Genomic DNA, 16,767 nt, shown 5'->3' with positions numbered 1-16,767 from the left:
CAGTCAATTACTCCACTTCATCGCCACCTCAACTTATTTTCAGTTCCGCACAAAAATAAACAGGCAGAAAGAGGGTTTCGCCATGGGGGATCCACTATCAGCCATAATGTGTGGCCTCTTTATGGAACACCTGGAGGAGGAAGCAATAACATCAGCACCGGAGGCGTACAGGCACACACTATGGAAGAGGTACGTGGACGACATCCTGGAAAACATAAAGAGAGGACATATACAAGAAATCACAGATCACCTCAATTCCATTGACCACACTGGCAACATAAAGTTCACACATGAAGAAGAAAATGACAGATCCATAGCTTTTTTGGACTTAAAAATCCACCACACGATTGAAGGAGACATCAAAATAAAAATCTATAGGAAATCGATGCACACAGACCAATTCCTACTTTGGACATCAGAACACCCAATAGCTCATAAACTCTCAGTGGTTAGAGCACTACATGAACGGGCAGCTTTAACAACGGATCCCAAGGACAGAGCACAGGAGGAACAACACATACAGAATGCACTGAAAACATGTCAGTATCCACAATAGGCAATACAGAAAGGAACGAAATGTAAAAAACATAAGGAACTACAAAGGGAGAGGAGAGGAGCAGTGACACTACCGTACATCAGAGGGGTCACTGAGCGCGTCCAGAGGGTCATGAAGAAGCACCAGATCAACACACCGGTAAAACCACGCACAAAACTACCACAGCTGCTAGTTCACCCAAAGGACAAAATTGATCAATACAATAAATGCAACGTCATATTTATGAAATACCATGTCAATTATGCAAAAAAGCCTACATCGGGGAGACGGGAGGGGGTTTTACCACACGAAAATAAGAACATAACAAGGAATGTGAAACGGAGACAGCTCAGAGACAAACAAGAGTAATAAAGGACAAGGCCGAGCAAGGTAACCTCAAATCAGCCATAACGGACCATTGAGTGGTAACCCTAACCCTAACCCTCCAATCAGCCATAACGGACCACTGAGTGGTAACCCTAACCCTCCAATCAGCCATAACGGACCATTGAGTGGCACCCTAACCCTAACCCTCCAATCAGCCATAACGGACAACTGAGTGGCACCCTAACCCTAACCCTAACCCTAACCCTCCAATCAGCCATAACGGACCACTGAGTGGTAACCCTAACCCTAACCCACCAATCAGCCATAACGGACCCTTGCAAAAGAGAGAACCATATCATGGATTGGGACAATGCCAGTGTCAATAGGCAGGAAAACAACCGATGCCACCGTTGGATAAGGGAGGCGACTGAAATAAAAGGGCTGAATTAAAAGGGCTTACCATACAGGTGTGACGGTGATATTGCATTGTGTTTGGTTGTATTGTGTTCATATTATATCATACTTAATATCACATCATTAAATATGGGGGCTTAACACCATGGACACGCCTGATCTCTAAGCATGGAAGCTTAGCATGGTCGGGCCTGGTTAGAACTTGGATGGGAGACCGCCTGGGAATACCAGGTGCTGTAAGTGTTGTCGGGTGGTGGCCAATAGGTGGCACTCTTCCCTCTGGGCTTAACATCACTCCCGATGCCCCAGTGCAGAGTTCACAAAAGATCAATATCACCGCCACAATGAGTAGGGGCCTCCCCGGTGTCCTGGCCCAACCAGCCTCTTTCAGTCTGGCCCCCTAATCATCCTCCTGTATGATTGGCGGACTCATTAATTCCCTCACTCTCCACCTTAAGCTGGTATGGGATGAACGTTCTGGCGCAGATTGGCTGCCATGCGTCACCCAAGTGGGTGCTACACACTGGTGGTGGTTAGTGAGGTCCCCCCCTTCAGTGTAAAGCGTCTTTGAGTGTCTAGAAAAGCGATATATAAATTCAAACCATTATTATTAATATACAATATCATTGTTTTAAGATGTGTTCAATAATAGTCCTTAGTATCTTTCAGGATATTTATTTAACATTCACAGGGTTCATCGACTAACAGGCATCTCTTGGGTGGCCAGGAACTATCTTCCTCATACCTCCGTGCCAGCACGCATGCGCACATGCCTTCTCGCTCGGTACGGAGGCTCACCTGTGACAATGCGTATGAGCATGAGCATTGCATATAGTTCTACAATCATATCGCACACCATATTATATCATATATCATATCATAAATCATTTCTAATTTCATGTATAATTGTATTTATTTTATATTGGTACGAAAGCTTTTTTGGTTAGGCCCATTAAGGAATCAATGCATTATTATTATTATCATCGTCATAACATATTGAACGTTAAACTGATTGAATCAAAGGGTTAGGGTTAGAGTTGAGGTCCCATTAGAATAAAAAGAGCTCTAGGTTGAGCCAACAGGCCAGCTGGATCCAGTTTGTGTACGGACACATTCCCGGTAGTAAACAGAAGAAGCATTACAGCTTACCAGCTAGCAGCAGGAGCACAGAGAGGGTCCATGGATTCATCTTCATCTGCTCCGTAGCTTCCTATCTGTGTCTGGTTGTTACCATCACTAGGACAGGGGGAGGGCTGATTGTGAAAGGCTACAGTAAATGTCCTCGCATGCAGCTTCCTCCTTTTAGATATTACCTGCAATAGCCATTACCCTATAGCTGCCATTCTCCCTCTCTCATTGACATGATATCCAACCAACAGTTGAGTTTCAATTGACCCAGTAGAACGTTCCTATAGACCCATTATCAACGTGTTTTATAGAAGTAGTCCCCTTGCTTTGGATTGATCTACAGCTTGGACCCGATTGTAAAAACCATCATTTGAAGTAGAGTTTGACTTTCTATTATTCAATTGAACAACCGTCATGTCTTGATTTAGATCCGGGATAACAGGCGGTTTCATCAAAGTTAGAGACTAGAAGTTAGGAATGCACGATGGGCCACGATGTACTCGGCCATCATCGGTCACAGGTGGAGTATCTCAAGAGTATATGGATTATTGATCAGCCGTTATTAGTCAACACGACAGGGTAACGTGTACAATGACCATGTTTAAAGAACAATAACTGGCAGAATAAGCTACAACTAAATGTCTTCATGATAGTTGTATCTCAGTGACCCCCATGTATTACCCCTCAACAAAGGGTGTGAATTCAAACGCTGACCAATAAACAAGATCTTGTGGACGTTAGTTTACGAGATGTTTTCTGAAAAAAGGGAACTATGAATGTTGTTTATCTGCTGAGCTTATCTCACACAATCTCTCGCTCTCCGCCTGAGTTCATGGGTTGGCCAATGAGCAGAGAGGGGCGGGAATTCTGGTGTGTTGATTCTATGGTTCTCAGGTTTGTTGATTCTCTGGTTCTCAGGTTTGACCCACTCCTTCTAAAGATGGCCGCCACACTCCAACTAAAGATGGCCGACCCACGCTTCCTAAAGATGGCCGACCCGCCTTTCCTAAAGATGGCCGACCCGCGCTTCCTAAAGATGGCCGACCAGCGCTTCCTAAAGATGGCCGACCCGCGCTTCCTAAAGATGGCCGACCCGCTGTTCCTAAAGATGGCCGACCCGCTCTTCCTAAAGATGGCCGACCCGCTCTTCCTAAAGATGGCCGACCCGCTCTTCCTAAAGATGGCCGACCCGCTCCTCCTAAAGATGGCCGACCCGCTCCACCTAAAGATGGCCGACCAGCGCTTCATGAAGCTGGCCGACCCGCTCCAGCTGAAGATGGCCGACCTGCTCCACCAAAAGATGGCCGACCCACTCCACCTAAAGATGGCCGACCCACTCCTCCTAAAGACGGTCGACCCACTCCTCCTAAAGATGGCCGTCCCACTCCTCCTAAAGGTAGCCAACCCACTCTACCTAGGTGGCTTTCGCTGGGCTCTTCAAGACACAGAACACAGAGTGATGAAGTTCAAACCGGTTTATTGCGGATATTGAAGTCCATGACACATGAAGATGGTGATCCATGCTGCCATCTAGGTGATCTCCTGAGTGTGTGGGTTCCTGGTAGTAAACAGAAGAAGCATTACAGCTTACCAGCTAGCAGCAGGAGCACAGAGAGGGTTGATGGATTCATCTTCATCTGCTCCATAGCTTTCTCTCTGTGTCTGGTTGTTAACACCACTTGGACAGGGGGAGGGCTGATTGGCTGATAGTGAAAGGCTACAGGAAATGTCCTCACATGTAGCTTCCTCCTTTTAGATATTCTCTGCAATAGGCACTACCCTCAATTCACATTGCTTTAAAGTCCATAAATAGCTTCCCTTCTCCCTCTCTCATTGACATGGAATCCAATCGACAGTTCAGTTCATATTGACACATTAGAACGTCCCTATAGACCCATTATCAATGTGTTTTATAGAAGTAGTCCCTTTGCTTTGGATTGATCTACAGCTTGGACCCGATCATGAGAAACGTAATTTGAAGTAGAGTTTGACTTTCTATTATTCTATTGATCAACCGTAATGTCTTGATTTTGATCCGGGAAAACTTCATAAACAAGAGGATTCATCAAACCTCGAGACTAGAAGTTAGGGATGCACGATGGGCCACGATGTACGCGGCCAACATCGGGCACAGGTGGAGTATCTCTGTTGTATATGGATTTTTAAGCCGTTATTAATCAACACGACAACTGAGCAAAATAGCCTGCAAATAAATGTCTTCATGATAGTTGTTTCTCAGTGACCCTCAGATATTACCCCTCTACAAAGTGTGTGAATTCAAAAGCTGACCTATAAACACGATACTGTTGACGTTAGTTTACGAGATGTTCTCTGAAGAAAGGGAACTATGAATGTTGGTGAGCTGCTGAGATTATCTCACACTATCTCTTGCCCCACGCCTGAGTTCATGGGTTGGGCAATGGGCAGAGAGGGCCGGGACTTCTGGTGATGAGGATCAACAGTGACTCTGCTCAGTTATATTTATCCCTTGTGGTTTGTCTCCTCCCTGGTTAATTCTCTGCTTCTCCTTTTTGTGTTTCCACATTCTGTGATACAAACAGAGTCAAGGTAGGGTGGGCAATATGGAGCCACAAGCCAGAGAGATGCTACATTTTTTAATGATCCAATGGCAATAAAACATCTGGCAAAGATGGCTGCCAAACCCCACCTAAACATGTCTGACCCACTCCTCCTAAAGATGGCCGCCCCACTCCTCCTAAAGACGGCCGACCCACTCCTCCTAAAGATGGCCGCCCCACTCCTCCTAAAGACGGCCGACCCACTCCACCTAAAGATGGCCGACCCACTCCACCTAAAGATGGCCGCCACTCTTCTCCTAAAGATGGCCGACCCACTCCACCTAAAGATGGCCGCCACTCTTCTCCTAAAGATGGCCGACCCACTCCACCTAAAGATGGCTGCCATTCTTCTCCTAAAGATGGCCGCCACTCTTCTCCTAAAGATGGCCGCCACTCTTCTCCTAAAGATGGCCGCCCCAGTGTACCTAAAGATGGCCGCACACTCCACCTAAAGATGGCCGACCCCCTCAACATAAAGATGGCCGCCACTCTTCTCCTAAAGATGGCCGCACACTCCTCCTAAAGATTGCCGCCATACTCGACCAAAAGATGGCCGCCCCAGTGTACCTAAAGATGGCCACCACATTCTACCTAAATATGACAGACACACTCCACCTGGCTCCTCAAGACACAGGACACAGGGTGATGAAGTTCAAACCGGTTTATTGCAGATGTTGAAGTCCCTGCCACACGAAGATGGTGATCCATGCTGCCATCTAGGTGATCTCCTGAGTGTGTGTGGTGACGGCTGGTTTAACCTGTGAGCATTGAATAGCCAACGCACAACAGGTGTGCAGCCCCACCAGCCCCAGAGTCTCTCAGTCTGACTCAGATAAGACACAATCCACTTTAACACATTCATTAACATGAAATATTCTACTTTAATCTTAACGCATACAAATAGTTTTTTTTTAATCAACTTCAATGTCTCATATCGACAAACAGCTTTTTTTTATTTGATTGGTTTTGTTTGAGCACCATTTAGGGAAGACAACCCCAGCCAGGAGGAGAAGGAGAACCGCCAACACCACGCCCTTCACCACGGCAACCACCAGGTGGACGGACCTGTGGAATCCTGGAGAACACCACAAGGGATTCATCCATGGATGGAGCGGTCATTAGGTTACACTATCATAGAACATAACAGATAAAGTTAGACTATACTAGACTATATCAAAAATAATATTAGACTATAATAGACTATATCAGATAATGTTAGACTGTACTAGACTATAATAGATAATGTTAGATTACACAAGACTATATTACATTAGATAGTGTTAGATTATACTAGACTATAATAGAAAATAATAGACTATAGTGGACTACCGGTACATAACAATAGATAATGTAAGACTATACTAGATTAGATAGTGTCAGACTATAATGGACCATATTAGATTAGATTATGTTAGACTATCATACACTACATTACATTAGATGAGGGACCACCCTCATGTGCATTAGTGAACACAGAGGGGCTCACCTTCATCTACCAACACGACCAGACTCCAAGGCGCAGAGGTCTTCTGCCCACTGGAGTCCAGAGAGCAGGTGTAATCCCCTGTGTCGTCATTGGCCAGATTGCTGAGGTGGAGGGCGGGGCTTGTCTCTGATAGGGCGTGGCCATTTCTGTACCAGTGGACGTCCAATTGGTGGAAGGAGCAGGCTGAGGTACAGGTGAGTGTGACCTGACCGCCCTCTTTCACCACATTGTCAGTGACGGAGCTTCTGACCTTCACATCCTCTCCATCTGTTGAAGACACAGTGAGACAGACGTTCTTTACAACTGGACACCTTGCTAACACGAGTGTCAGAACTAAAATATCACTGACTAGCACTAAAAGTAACACTTCTGACAGTACTACTAAGTAATACTAGTGACTGTACTAGAAGTAACACTGACTACTGACAGTACTAGGAGTAATAGTAGTCACAGTACTAGAATGTAACACTGACTAGTGACAGGACGGGAATAATATACTACATTAGATAAGATAATGACAGACTATAATACACTATATTAGATTAGATTATAGTAGACTATAATATACTATATAAAATTAGATAACTTTAGACTATAATAGGGTAAATTAGATTAGATAATGTTGGACTATAATACATTTTATTAGATTAGATAATGTCAGACTGTAATAGACTTTAATCCATTAGATAATGTCAGACAATAATAGACCGTATCCAAAGCGTCTTCCAGGACATCCAGAAACATCTCATGAGGAGCAGGTGGGTGAGGACATCTTGCTCAAGGTTGATTACAGGAAGCTACTAATCCCTCCCCAATGGGAACCAAGTCTAGTCTCCTCCTATAGACTTTATAATAGGACAGTACTAGACTAGTTACAGTACTAGACGTAACACTGACTAGTAACAGTACTAGAAGTAACACTTACCAGTGACGGTGACCATGACTCCTCTCGGTCCGGTGTACTGATCGCCGTTGGTCACGATGCGGAAGCGGTACATCGCAGTGTCCCGTTTCACCGTCTTGATGATCTTCGAGGTGCAGTTCCCGACGAGGTCCCCCAGGTACAGGAACCTGTTGTCCGCAATGATGTTTCTGCTGTTGTACACGTTGGGCGTGGTGCTGTGGCAGATCTCGTCATTGGGGCACCAGACCACCCGCTCCACCCGGTGCCCCGCGGGGTGGGTGAAGCTGCAGGAGATGGTGGCGGTGGAGCCCTCCACCACGCAGAAGGAGTCAGGGTACTCCACGTGCCAGTCAGGGTCCGCCCCCAGCGGCCCTGGAGGAAGCAGACAGTCGGGGTCACAACAGGGAGCCCGGTTCTAAGGGAGGGTCTCACATGAGGTCATGCTCTCTCCAAGTTGAGCTTTTCACCATATAATATTTGGTATATCATAAAGCATAATAAATTATATAATATCGTATCTTATTTCACACTTTATATATCATGTTTTTTTCTTTAATGTTATGAAAGCTCCTGGGATGAGGCCCATTAAGAAAACAATGCATTATTATTATCATCAATATTATTATTATTATTATGATAACATATGGAACAATAAACTGATCAGAGCGTCCTTCTTTGTCTGTGTCTAGTGGTAGAATTGAGGTCCATTTGACTCTAAAAAGAGCTCTAGGTTGAGCCCACAGGCCAACTGGATCCAGTTTGTGTACGGACACGTTCCAGGTAGTAAACAGAAGAAGCATTACAGCTTACCAGCTAGCAGCAGGAGCACAGAGAGGGTCCATGGATTCATCTTCATCTGCTCCGTAGCTTCCTCTCAGTGTCTGGTTATTAACGCCACTTGGACAGGGGGAGGGCTGATTGGCTGATTGTGAAAGGCTACAGGAAATGTCCTCACAGGTAGCTTCCTCCTTTAAGATATTCTCTGCAATAGCCAATAACCTCCCTTCACAATGTTTAAATACCATATATAACTTCCCATCTCCCTCTCTCATTGACATGACATCCTATCAACTGTTCAGTTTATATTGGCCCAGTAGAACGTCCCTATAGTCCCATTATCAATGTGTTTTATAGAAGTTGTCCCTTTGCTTTGGATTGATCTACAACTTGGTTTCGATCGTAACAAAACATAATTTGAAGTAGAGTTTGACTTTCTATTATTATATTGAGCAACCGTTATGTCTTTATTTGATTCATCAAACTTAGAGACTAGAAGTTCGGGATGCACGATGGGCCACAATGTATGCGGCCAACATCGGTCACAGGTGGAGTTTCTCGAGTGTATATGGATTATTGATCAGCCATTATAATTAGTGAACACGACAGGATAACGTGAACAATGACCATGCCTAAAGTACAACTACAAAAGAATAAGCTGCATCTAACTGTCTTCATGATAATTGTATCTCAGTCACCCCCAGATTGATTTGGCCTAGTAACGGGGGCGCTGGCGAGTCTAACGCCGCTCTGTATGGCTTGTTTTTATTCAGTATTTCCGATATTTCTCACGATTGCATTGAACATTTTGCCGTTTTTTTTGGTCTTTAGTAGTTTAGCTAAGTCTACTAGTTATATATAGTCACTTTTCGCTATTGTCAGTGCGCCAGTTTTCTTTATTTCTACGTGTTTTTACGTGAGGTCGTACAGTTGGTGGACGCTGTTGCCTTTTGAACGCTGTTGCTGCTGCTGCTCACCGGAACGTCATTTTTGAACATTATTTTTTCGCGATTTTCTTTTTCTTTCTAGTCTTTTAACTTTTTCATCAGTTTTCTTTTGCTTACTTTCAACACCTTCTGTCTGAAACCCTTCTGGACCCTTCTGGACCTCGGATCGGACTACAAAGTTAAGTTAAGTAACTGCGTCAGTTTTCTTGATTTATTCATTTATTTCTGAACGTTAAACGTCTGCGTGTTTTGTTTTGTGTTTTTGTGCGTGGAGTCGTGCAGCTGTTGGTGGATGACACCTGCTGGCCGGCTAGACTGCTGATAACCCCCGGCGCCGGCGCCGTCCAACTGGCTTCCCCGTCTCCAGCGTAGCTACAACCGGCTTGCTCCACTCCTCTGCCTCCGCTGTGCTGGCTCTGTGGCTTCACCATAATCGCCTGGATCTACTGCTGGCTTCTTCCGACTTCACAACCTGTGGATTTTAACCTGTTCCTCTGGATTGCGCTATGTTTGACTCTCACGTAACGAGTGCATCTCTGACGCTCCGTTACTCGGTAACGGAGATGTTACGTCTACGGATCTTCTCAAGGACCCAACCACCTCAGCTTGCATCCCACCAGGACATTCTCAAACGACCAAAATACATCCACCGAGGCTCTGGACGGAATTTTCAGTACACTCACACCAGCAACAAAAACATCCGCTCCTTCTGGTCCACTGGGCCCCGCCCCCTTCCTCGCACAGCCCGTACGGTCAGTCCCGTCAATCACAGTGTCCTGTCCCCTCTGCTCAAAGCAACCTGCTACACTCCACTCACCTGTCTGAAACTCTGTCTGCTGAACACCAGATCCCTCAGTAATCTCATCTCATCATCTCATCTCATTTTCGTCCGCTTATCCGGGGTCGGGTCGCGGGGGGAGCAGCTCAAGCAGGGGGCCCCAGACTTCCCTTTCCCGGGCCACATTAACCAACTCTGACGGGGGGATCCGTCAGAGGCGTTCCCAGGCCAGTGTTGAGATATAATCTCTCCACCTAGTCCTGGGTCTTCCCCGAGGCCTCCTCCCCACTGGACGTGCCTGAAACACCTCCCAAGGAAGGCGCCTAGTGGGCATCCTTACCAGATGCCCGAACCACCTCAGCTGACTCCTTTCTAAGTAAAGGAGCAGCGGCTCTAATCCGAGTTCCTCACGGATGGCTGAGCTTCTCACCCTATCCCTAAGGGAGACGCCAGCCACCCTTCTGAGAAAACTCATCTCGGCCGCTTGTACCCGCGATCTCGTCCTTTCGGTCATCACCCAGCCCTCATGACCATAGGTGAGGATAGGAACGAAGATCGACCGGTAGATCGAGAGCTTTGCCTTGCGGCTCAGCTCTCTTTTCGTTACAACGGTGCGGTAAAGCGAACGCAATACCGCCCCCGCTGCTCCGATTCTCCGGCCAATCTCACGCTCCATAGTACCCTCACTCGCGAACAAGACCCCGAGGTACTTGAACCCCTTCACTTGGGCTAAGGACTCATTTCCTACCCGGAGTAAGCAATCCATCGGTTTCCTGCTAAGAGTCATGGCCTCAGATTTAGCGGTGCTGATCCTCATCCCAGCCGCTTCACACTCGGCCGCCAGCCGATCCAGTGAGTGCTGAAGGTCACAGGCCGATGATCCCATGAGGGCCACATCATCTGCAAAAAGCAGTGACGAGATCCTCAGACCACCGAACTGCAACCCCTCCCCACCACGACTACGCCTCGATATCCTGTCCATGTATATCACAAACAGGATTGGTGACAAGGCGCAGCCCTGGCGGAGACCAGCCCCCACTGAGAACGAAACTGACTGGCTGCCGAGGACACGAACACAGCTCTCACTTTGGAAGTACAGGTTTTGGATGGCCCTGAGGATAGACCCCCTTACCCCATACTCCCGCAGCACCTCCCACAGTTTCTCCCGGGGGACCCGGTCATACGCCTTCTCCAGATCCACAAAACACATGTAGACCGGATGGGCATACTCCCAGGCCCCCTCCAGGATCCTTGCGAGAGTGAAGAGCTGGTCCGTAGTTCCACGTCCGGGGAGAAAACCGCATTGTTCCTCTTCAATCTGAGGTTCGACGATCGGCCGAACCCTCCTTTCCAGCACCTTGGAGTAGACTTTACCAGGGAGGCTGAGAAGTGTGATACCCCGGTAATTGGCACACACTCTCTGGTCCCCCTTTTTGAACAGGGGAACCACCACCCCGGTTTGCCACTCCTTTGGCACTGTACCCGACTCCCACGCGATGTTGAATAGGCGTGTCAACCATGACAGCCCCTCAACACCCAGAGCCTTTAGCATTTCTGGCTGGATCTCATCAATCCCTGGGGCTTTGCCACTGCGGAGATGTTTAACTACCTCAGTGACCTCCACCAGGGAAATTGACGACGAAACACCATCAACCTCGAGCTCTGCCTCCAACATAGAGGGCGTGTTATTCGGATTCGAGATCCTCAAAGTGTTCCTTCCAACGTCCGACGACCTCCTCAGTTGAGGTCAACAGAGTCCCATCCTTACTGTACACAGCTTGGATGGTTCCCCGTTTCCCCCTCCTGAGGTGCCGGATAGTCTTCCAGAAACACTTTGGTGCCGACCGAAAGTCCTTCTCCATGGCCTCTCCGAACTTCTCCCACACCCGCTGCTTAGCCTCCGACACAGCAGCAGCTGCAGCCCTTCGGGCCTGTCGGTACCCTGCAACCGAGTCAGGAGTCCTCCAGGATATCATATCCCGGAAGGCCTCCTTCTTCAATCGGACGGCTTCCCTGACCACCGGTGTCCACCACGGTGTCCGAGGGTTACCGCCCCTTGAGGAGCCTAAGACCCTGAGGCCACAGCTAGCCGCCGCAGCTTCAGCAATGGAGGCTTTGAACACCGCCCACTCCGGCTCAATGCCCCCAACCTCCACAGGAATGCCAGAAAAACTCAGCCGGAGGTGTGAGTTGAAGATACCTAGGACGGGGGCCTCCTCCAGACATTCCCAGTTCACCCGCACTACTCGTTTGGGCTTACCAGGTCTATCCGGAAATTTCCCCCATTCCCTGATCCAACTCACAACCAGATGGTTGACAGTTCCGCCCCTCTCTTTACCCGAGTGTCCAAAACATGCGGCCTCAGATCAGATGACACGATCACAAAATAGATCATTGATCTTCGGCCTAGGGTACTCTGGTACCAGGTACACTTATGAGCACCCTTATGTTCGAACATGGTGTTTGTTATGGATAATCCATGACTAGCACAGAAGTCCAATAACAAACGACCGCTCGGGTTAAGATCAGGGAGGCCGTTCCTCCCCACCACGCCTCTCCAGGTGTCTCCATCGTTGCCCACGTGGGCGTTGAAGTCACCCAGCAGAACTACGGAGTCCCCTACTGGAGCCCCATACAGGACTCCATTCAGGGTCTCCAAGAAGGCCGAGTACTCTGAGCTGCTGTTTGGTGCATACGCACAAACAACAGTCAGAGTTTTCCCCCCTACAACCCTTAGGCGCAGGGAGGCGACCCTCTCGTCTACCGGGGTAAACTCCAACACCGCGGCGCTCAGCCGGGGATTTATGAGTATCCCCACACCCGCCCGGCGCCTCACGCCCTTGGCAACTCCGGAGAAGAATAGAGTCCAACCCTTATCCAGGAGTACGGTACCAGAGCTGAGACTGTGCGTGGAGGTAAGCCCCACCAGATCTAACTGATAGCGCTCCACCTCCCTCACAAGCTCCGGTTCCTTTCCCCACAGCGAGGTGACGTTCCACGTCCCCAGAGCCAGCTTCTGCCGCCCGGGGTCTGGTCCGTCGAGACCCCTGACCTTCGCTGCCACCCATGTGGCTGCGCACCCGACCCCAACGGGTCTTCCCACAGGTGGTGGGCCCATGAGATGAAGAGAGGGGGGGTGCCACGTAGTTTGTTCGGGCTCTGCCCGACCGGGCTCCGTGGCAAACCCGGCCACCAGGTGCTCGCCATCGAGCCCTCCATCTGGGCCTGGCTCCAGACGGGGGCCCCGGGCTTCCTCCGGGCCGGGTCACATCTCCTCTTATTCCGATATTCATTGAGGATTTTTGAACCATTCTTAGTCTGGCCCCTCACCTGAGACCACTCTGCCATGAGAGACCCTACCAGGAGCACAAGGCTCCAGACAACACAGCCCTCAGGTTCACAGGGACACGCAAACCTCTCCACCACGATAAGGTGACGGTTCCAGTAATAAGGCCCTTTTGATAAATTACTTTATTGTTGACCAGAGCCTAGACATTCTCTGCCTCACTGAGACCTGGCAACAACCAAATGACTTCTCCCATCTAAATGAAGCTGTCCCACCAGGTTTTTCTTTTATTAGCAAACCCCGGGTTAATGGGAGGGGGGGTGGCCACGCTCTCCTCCATCGTGATAACATCAAAGTCACCACTGTCACAGTCCCCCTTCACTCCTCCTTTGAATGTCTAGCTGTAAAACTCTCCGGCCCCAAACCCACTATCATTGTCACCATTTACAGACCACCAAAACCCTCCGCCGTTTTCCTCAATGAATTCTCATCACTACTTACATCTGTATGTGCAACGTCCCCCACTGTTATCCTCCTTGGTGATTTCAACATCCACATTGACAACCCATCCTGTACTTTTGCTAATGACTTCACATCACTTCTGGACTGTCTTGGCATCACACAACATGTCAACCTCCCAACCCATAACAAAGGTCACATTCTGGATTTAATCTGCTGCACTGACATCACTCCCACTAACCTTGATGTCATTGATTTCCCCATCTCCGACCACAAAGCTGTACTTTTTGACATTCATACCCAACTCCACAAAACCAAGGAACAACGGACCATCTCCTTCAGAAACATCAAACTTATCAACATCACAGACCTCTCCACCATGATCAGCTCCTACCCCAACCCTCCCCCAGCTTCCTCCCTGACTGACCTGGTGACTCACTACAATAACTGCCTCTCCTCCTCCCTCACCACCCTGGCCCCCCTGAAAACCCGCTCAGTCTCATTCACCCACACTGCTCCCTGGTTCACTCCTCATCTGCGCCAGCTCAAAGCCACTGGTCGTCGACTGGAGCGACTCTACAATAAGACTCAACTCACTGTACACCGCCAAATGTATTCGGACCACCTCCATCACTACAAGAATGCCCTCACCACTGCCAAAACCTCATACTACTCCAACCTCATCAACACTGGTACAGGCAACAGCAGAGTCCTCTTCTCAACAGTCAACCACTTACTTCAGCCTCCTAAATCTCTCCCTCCAGATATTTCCACCACCCAATGCACTGCGTTCCTTGACTTCTTCAGCTCTAAAATCAACACCATTCACCAACAACTGGCCTCATCTCGCACCCCCTCTGATGACCCACCCTGGATGATCACCTCTGGCCAACCTCTCATCAGCTCCCTCTCTGACTTCACCCTAGTAACAGAACAGACCGTCTCAGAACTCATCCGCAAAGCCAAAACCACCACCTGTCAGCTCGATCCTCTTCCCACCTCCCTTGTCAAAGCATGTCTTCCGTCCATCTCCCCCATGATCACCAACATAATTAACTCCTCCCTCACTACTGGTACTGTACCCCTCACTCTCAAGCTGGCTGCCATCACTCCCATCCTGAAAAAACCTGGTGCTGACCCATCTGACCTTAACCATTACCGGCCCATCTCCAATCTCCCTTTCATCTCCAAAACACTTGAAAGGGTGGTTGCCGCACAACTACAGTCCCACCTCGACATTAACAATCTCCACGAACCGTTCCAATCTGGCTTCCGTCCAAAACACAGCACTGAAACAGCCCTAGTCAAAATCACCAACGACCTCCTCCTTGCAGCCGACTCTGGATTACTCACCATTCTTATCCTCCTCGATCTCAGCGCAGCATTCGACACCATCTCCCACCCTCTGCTCCTGGACCGCCTAGCTGGTATTGGGATCACTGGTGCTGCACTCTCCTGGTTTACATCCTACCTCACCGGCCGTCAACAATTTGTTCAACTAAGCAACCACAAGTCTGGGTGTTCAGATATCTCACTGGGTGTCCCCCAGGGGTCAGTCTTGGGTCCACTCCTCTTCACCACTTACCTCCTCCCGCTGGGCACACTCCTCCGTCACCATGGGGTCCATTTTCACTGCTACGCTGACGACACACAGGTCTACATCTCTACCAAACCCACCGCTGCCATCCCCCCCACCTCCCTCATCACGTGCCTGGAAGAGATCCGGATCTGGTTGAGCAGGAACTTCCTGAAACTCAATGGAAACAAGACCGAGGCCCTGCTCATCGGATCCAAATCCACCCTCACTAAATCACAACACACCCCAGCTCCACTCATAATTATCGATGGATTCCCAGTACCCTTCTCCTCCAAAGTCAAGAGCCTCGGCGTCATCCTGGACAACACCCTCTCATTCGCACCCCATATTCACAACATCACCCGGACTGCATTCTTCCACCTCCGCAACATCGCCAGACTCCGCCCATCACTGACCCAATCCAGCACTGAAATCCTAGTTCACTCATTTGTCACATCACGCATAGACTACTGCAACGCCCTCCTCACCGGACTCCCCACCAAACTCATCAACAGACTGCAGATCATTCAGAACTCAGCCGCCCGGATCATCACCCGCACCAAATCATCTGACCACATCACCCCTGTCCTCATTCAACTTCACTGGCTCCCAGTACACTACCGTATCCAATACAAAACCCTACTCCTCACCTACAAAGCTCTCCACAACCTAGCCCCCAGTTATCTCTGTGACCTCCTCCAAGAATACACTCCCTCCCGCTCCCTCCGCTCAACCTCTGCTGGACTACTATGTATCCCCACATCACGACTCACTACAATGGGTGCCCGGTCATTCAGCTGTTCAGCACCCAGGCTCTCGAACTCCCTCCCCCCACACATAAAACAATCAGACACCATTACAACCTTCAAGTCACAACTCAAAACTCACCTGTTCAAACTCGCACACAACGTCTAACTGGTCACTGTTTTGATTGTTTTTTTGTTTTGTTTTGTCTTGTTTTTGTTTTATTCATTTCTTATTGCTTATGTTTATTTATTTTTACACAATGTCTTGTTTTTTTAAATAATGTATGATGACTATATGCTCTGTAAGGTGACCTTGGGTGTCTTGAAAGGCGCCTCTAAATTAAATGTATTATTATTATTATTAGATATTACTCCTCAACAAAGTGTGTGAATTCAAACGCTGACCTATAAACAAGATAGTGTGGATGTTAGTTTACGAATGTTCTCTGAAGACAGGGAAATATGAGTGTTGGTGAGCTGCTGAGCTTATCTCACAAAGTCTCTCGCTCTCCGCCTGAGTTCATTGGTTGGCCAATGGGCAGAGAGGGGCGGGACTTCTGGTGATAAGGATCAACAGTGTCTCTGCTCAGTTATATTAATGCCTTGTGGTTTGTGTCTTCGTTGGTTGATTCTCTGGTTCTCAGGTTTGTTGATTCTCTGGTTCTCAGGTTGGTTGATTCTTCGATCCTTTTCGTTTTCCAAATTATGTGATAGAAACAGAGACGAGGTATGGTGGGCAATTTCGAGCGACAAGAAAGAGAGAAGCTACATTTTGAAATGATCCAATCAAAATATAACCCTTACTCAAACCAAGGGACTAGCTCA

General features: G+C 48.4%; 1 protein-coding gene across 1 annotated transcript; it reads right to left on the bottom strand.

The window, feature by feature from the left end:
* Positions 1-5,629: 5,629 nt before the first annotated feature.
* On the bottom strand, positions 5,630-8,314 carry LOC115545530 (uncharacterized). The gene is made up of 4 exons (XM_030358815.1): positions 8,184-8,314; positions 7,395-7,745; positions 6,470-6,736; positions 5,630-6,058 (listed from the first exon to the last, which is right to left on the bottom strand). The coding sequence occupies exons 1-4, from the start codon at positions 8,227-8,229 to the stop codon at positions 5,913-5,915; spliced, it is 810 nt and encodes a 269-aa protein (XP_030214675.1). The 5' UTR covers positions 8,230-8,314; the 3' UTR covers positions 5,630-5,912.
* Between the last annotated feature and the right edge of the window lie 8,453 nt (positions 8,315-16,767).

The sequence above is a fragment of the Gadus morhua genome, chromosome 6, assembly GCF_902167405.1.
Source record: "Gadus morhua chromosome 6, gadMor3.0, whole genome shotgun sequence".
Classification (NCBI taxonomy): Eukaryota; Metazoa; Chordata; class Actinopteri; order Gadiformes; family Gadidae; genus Gadus; species Gadus morhua.
This window is presented reverse-complemented; position numbering and strand designations above follow the sequence as displayed.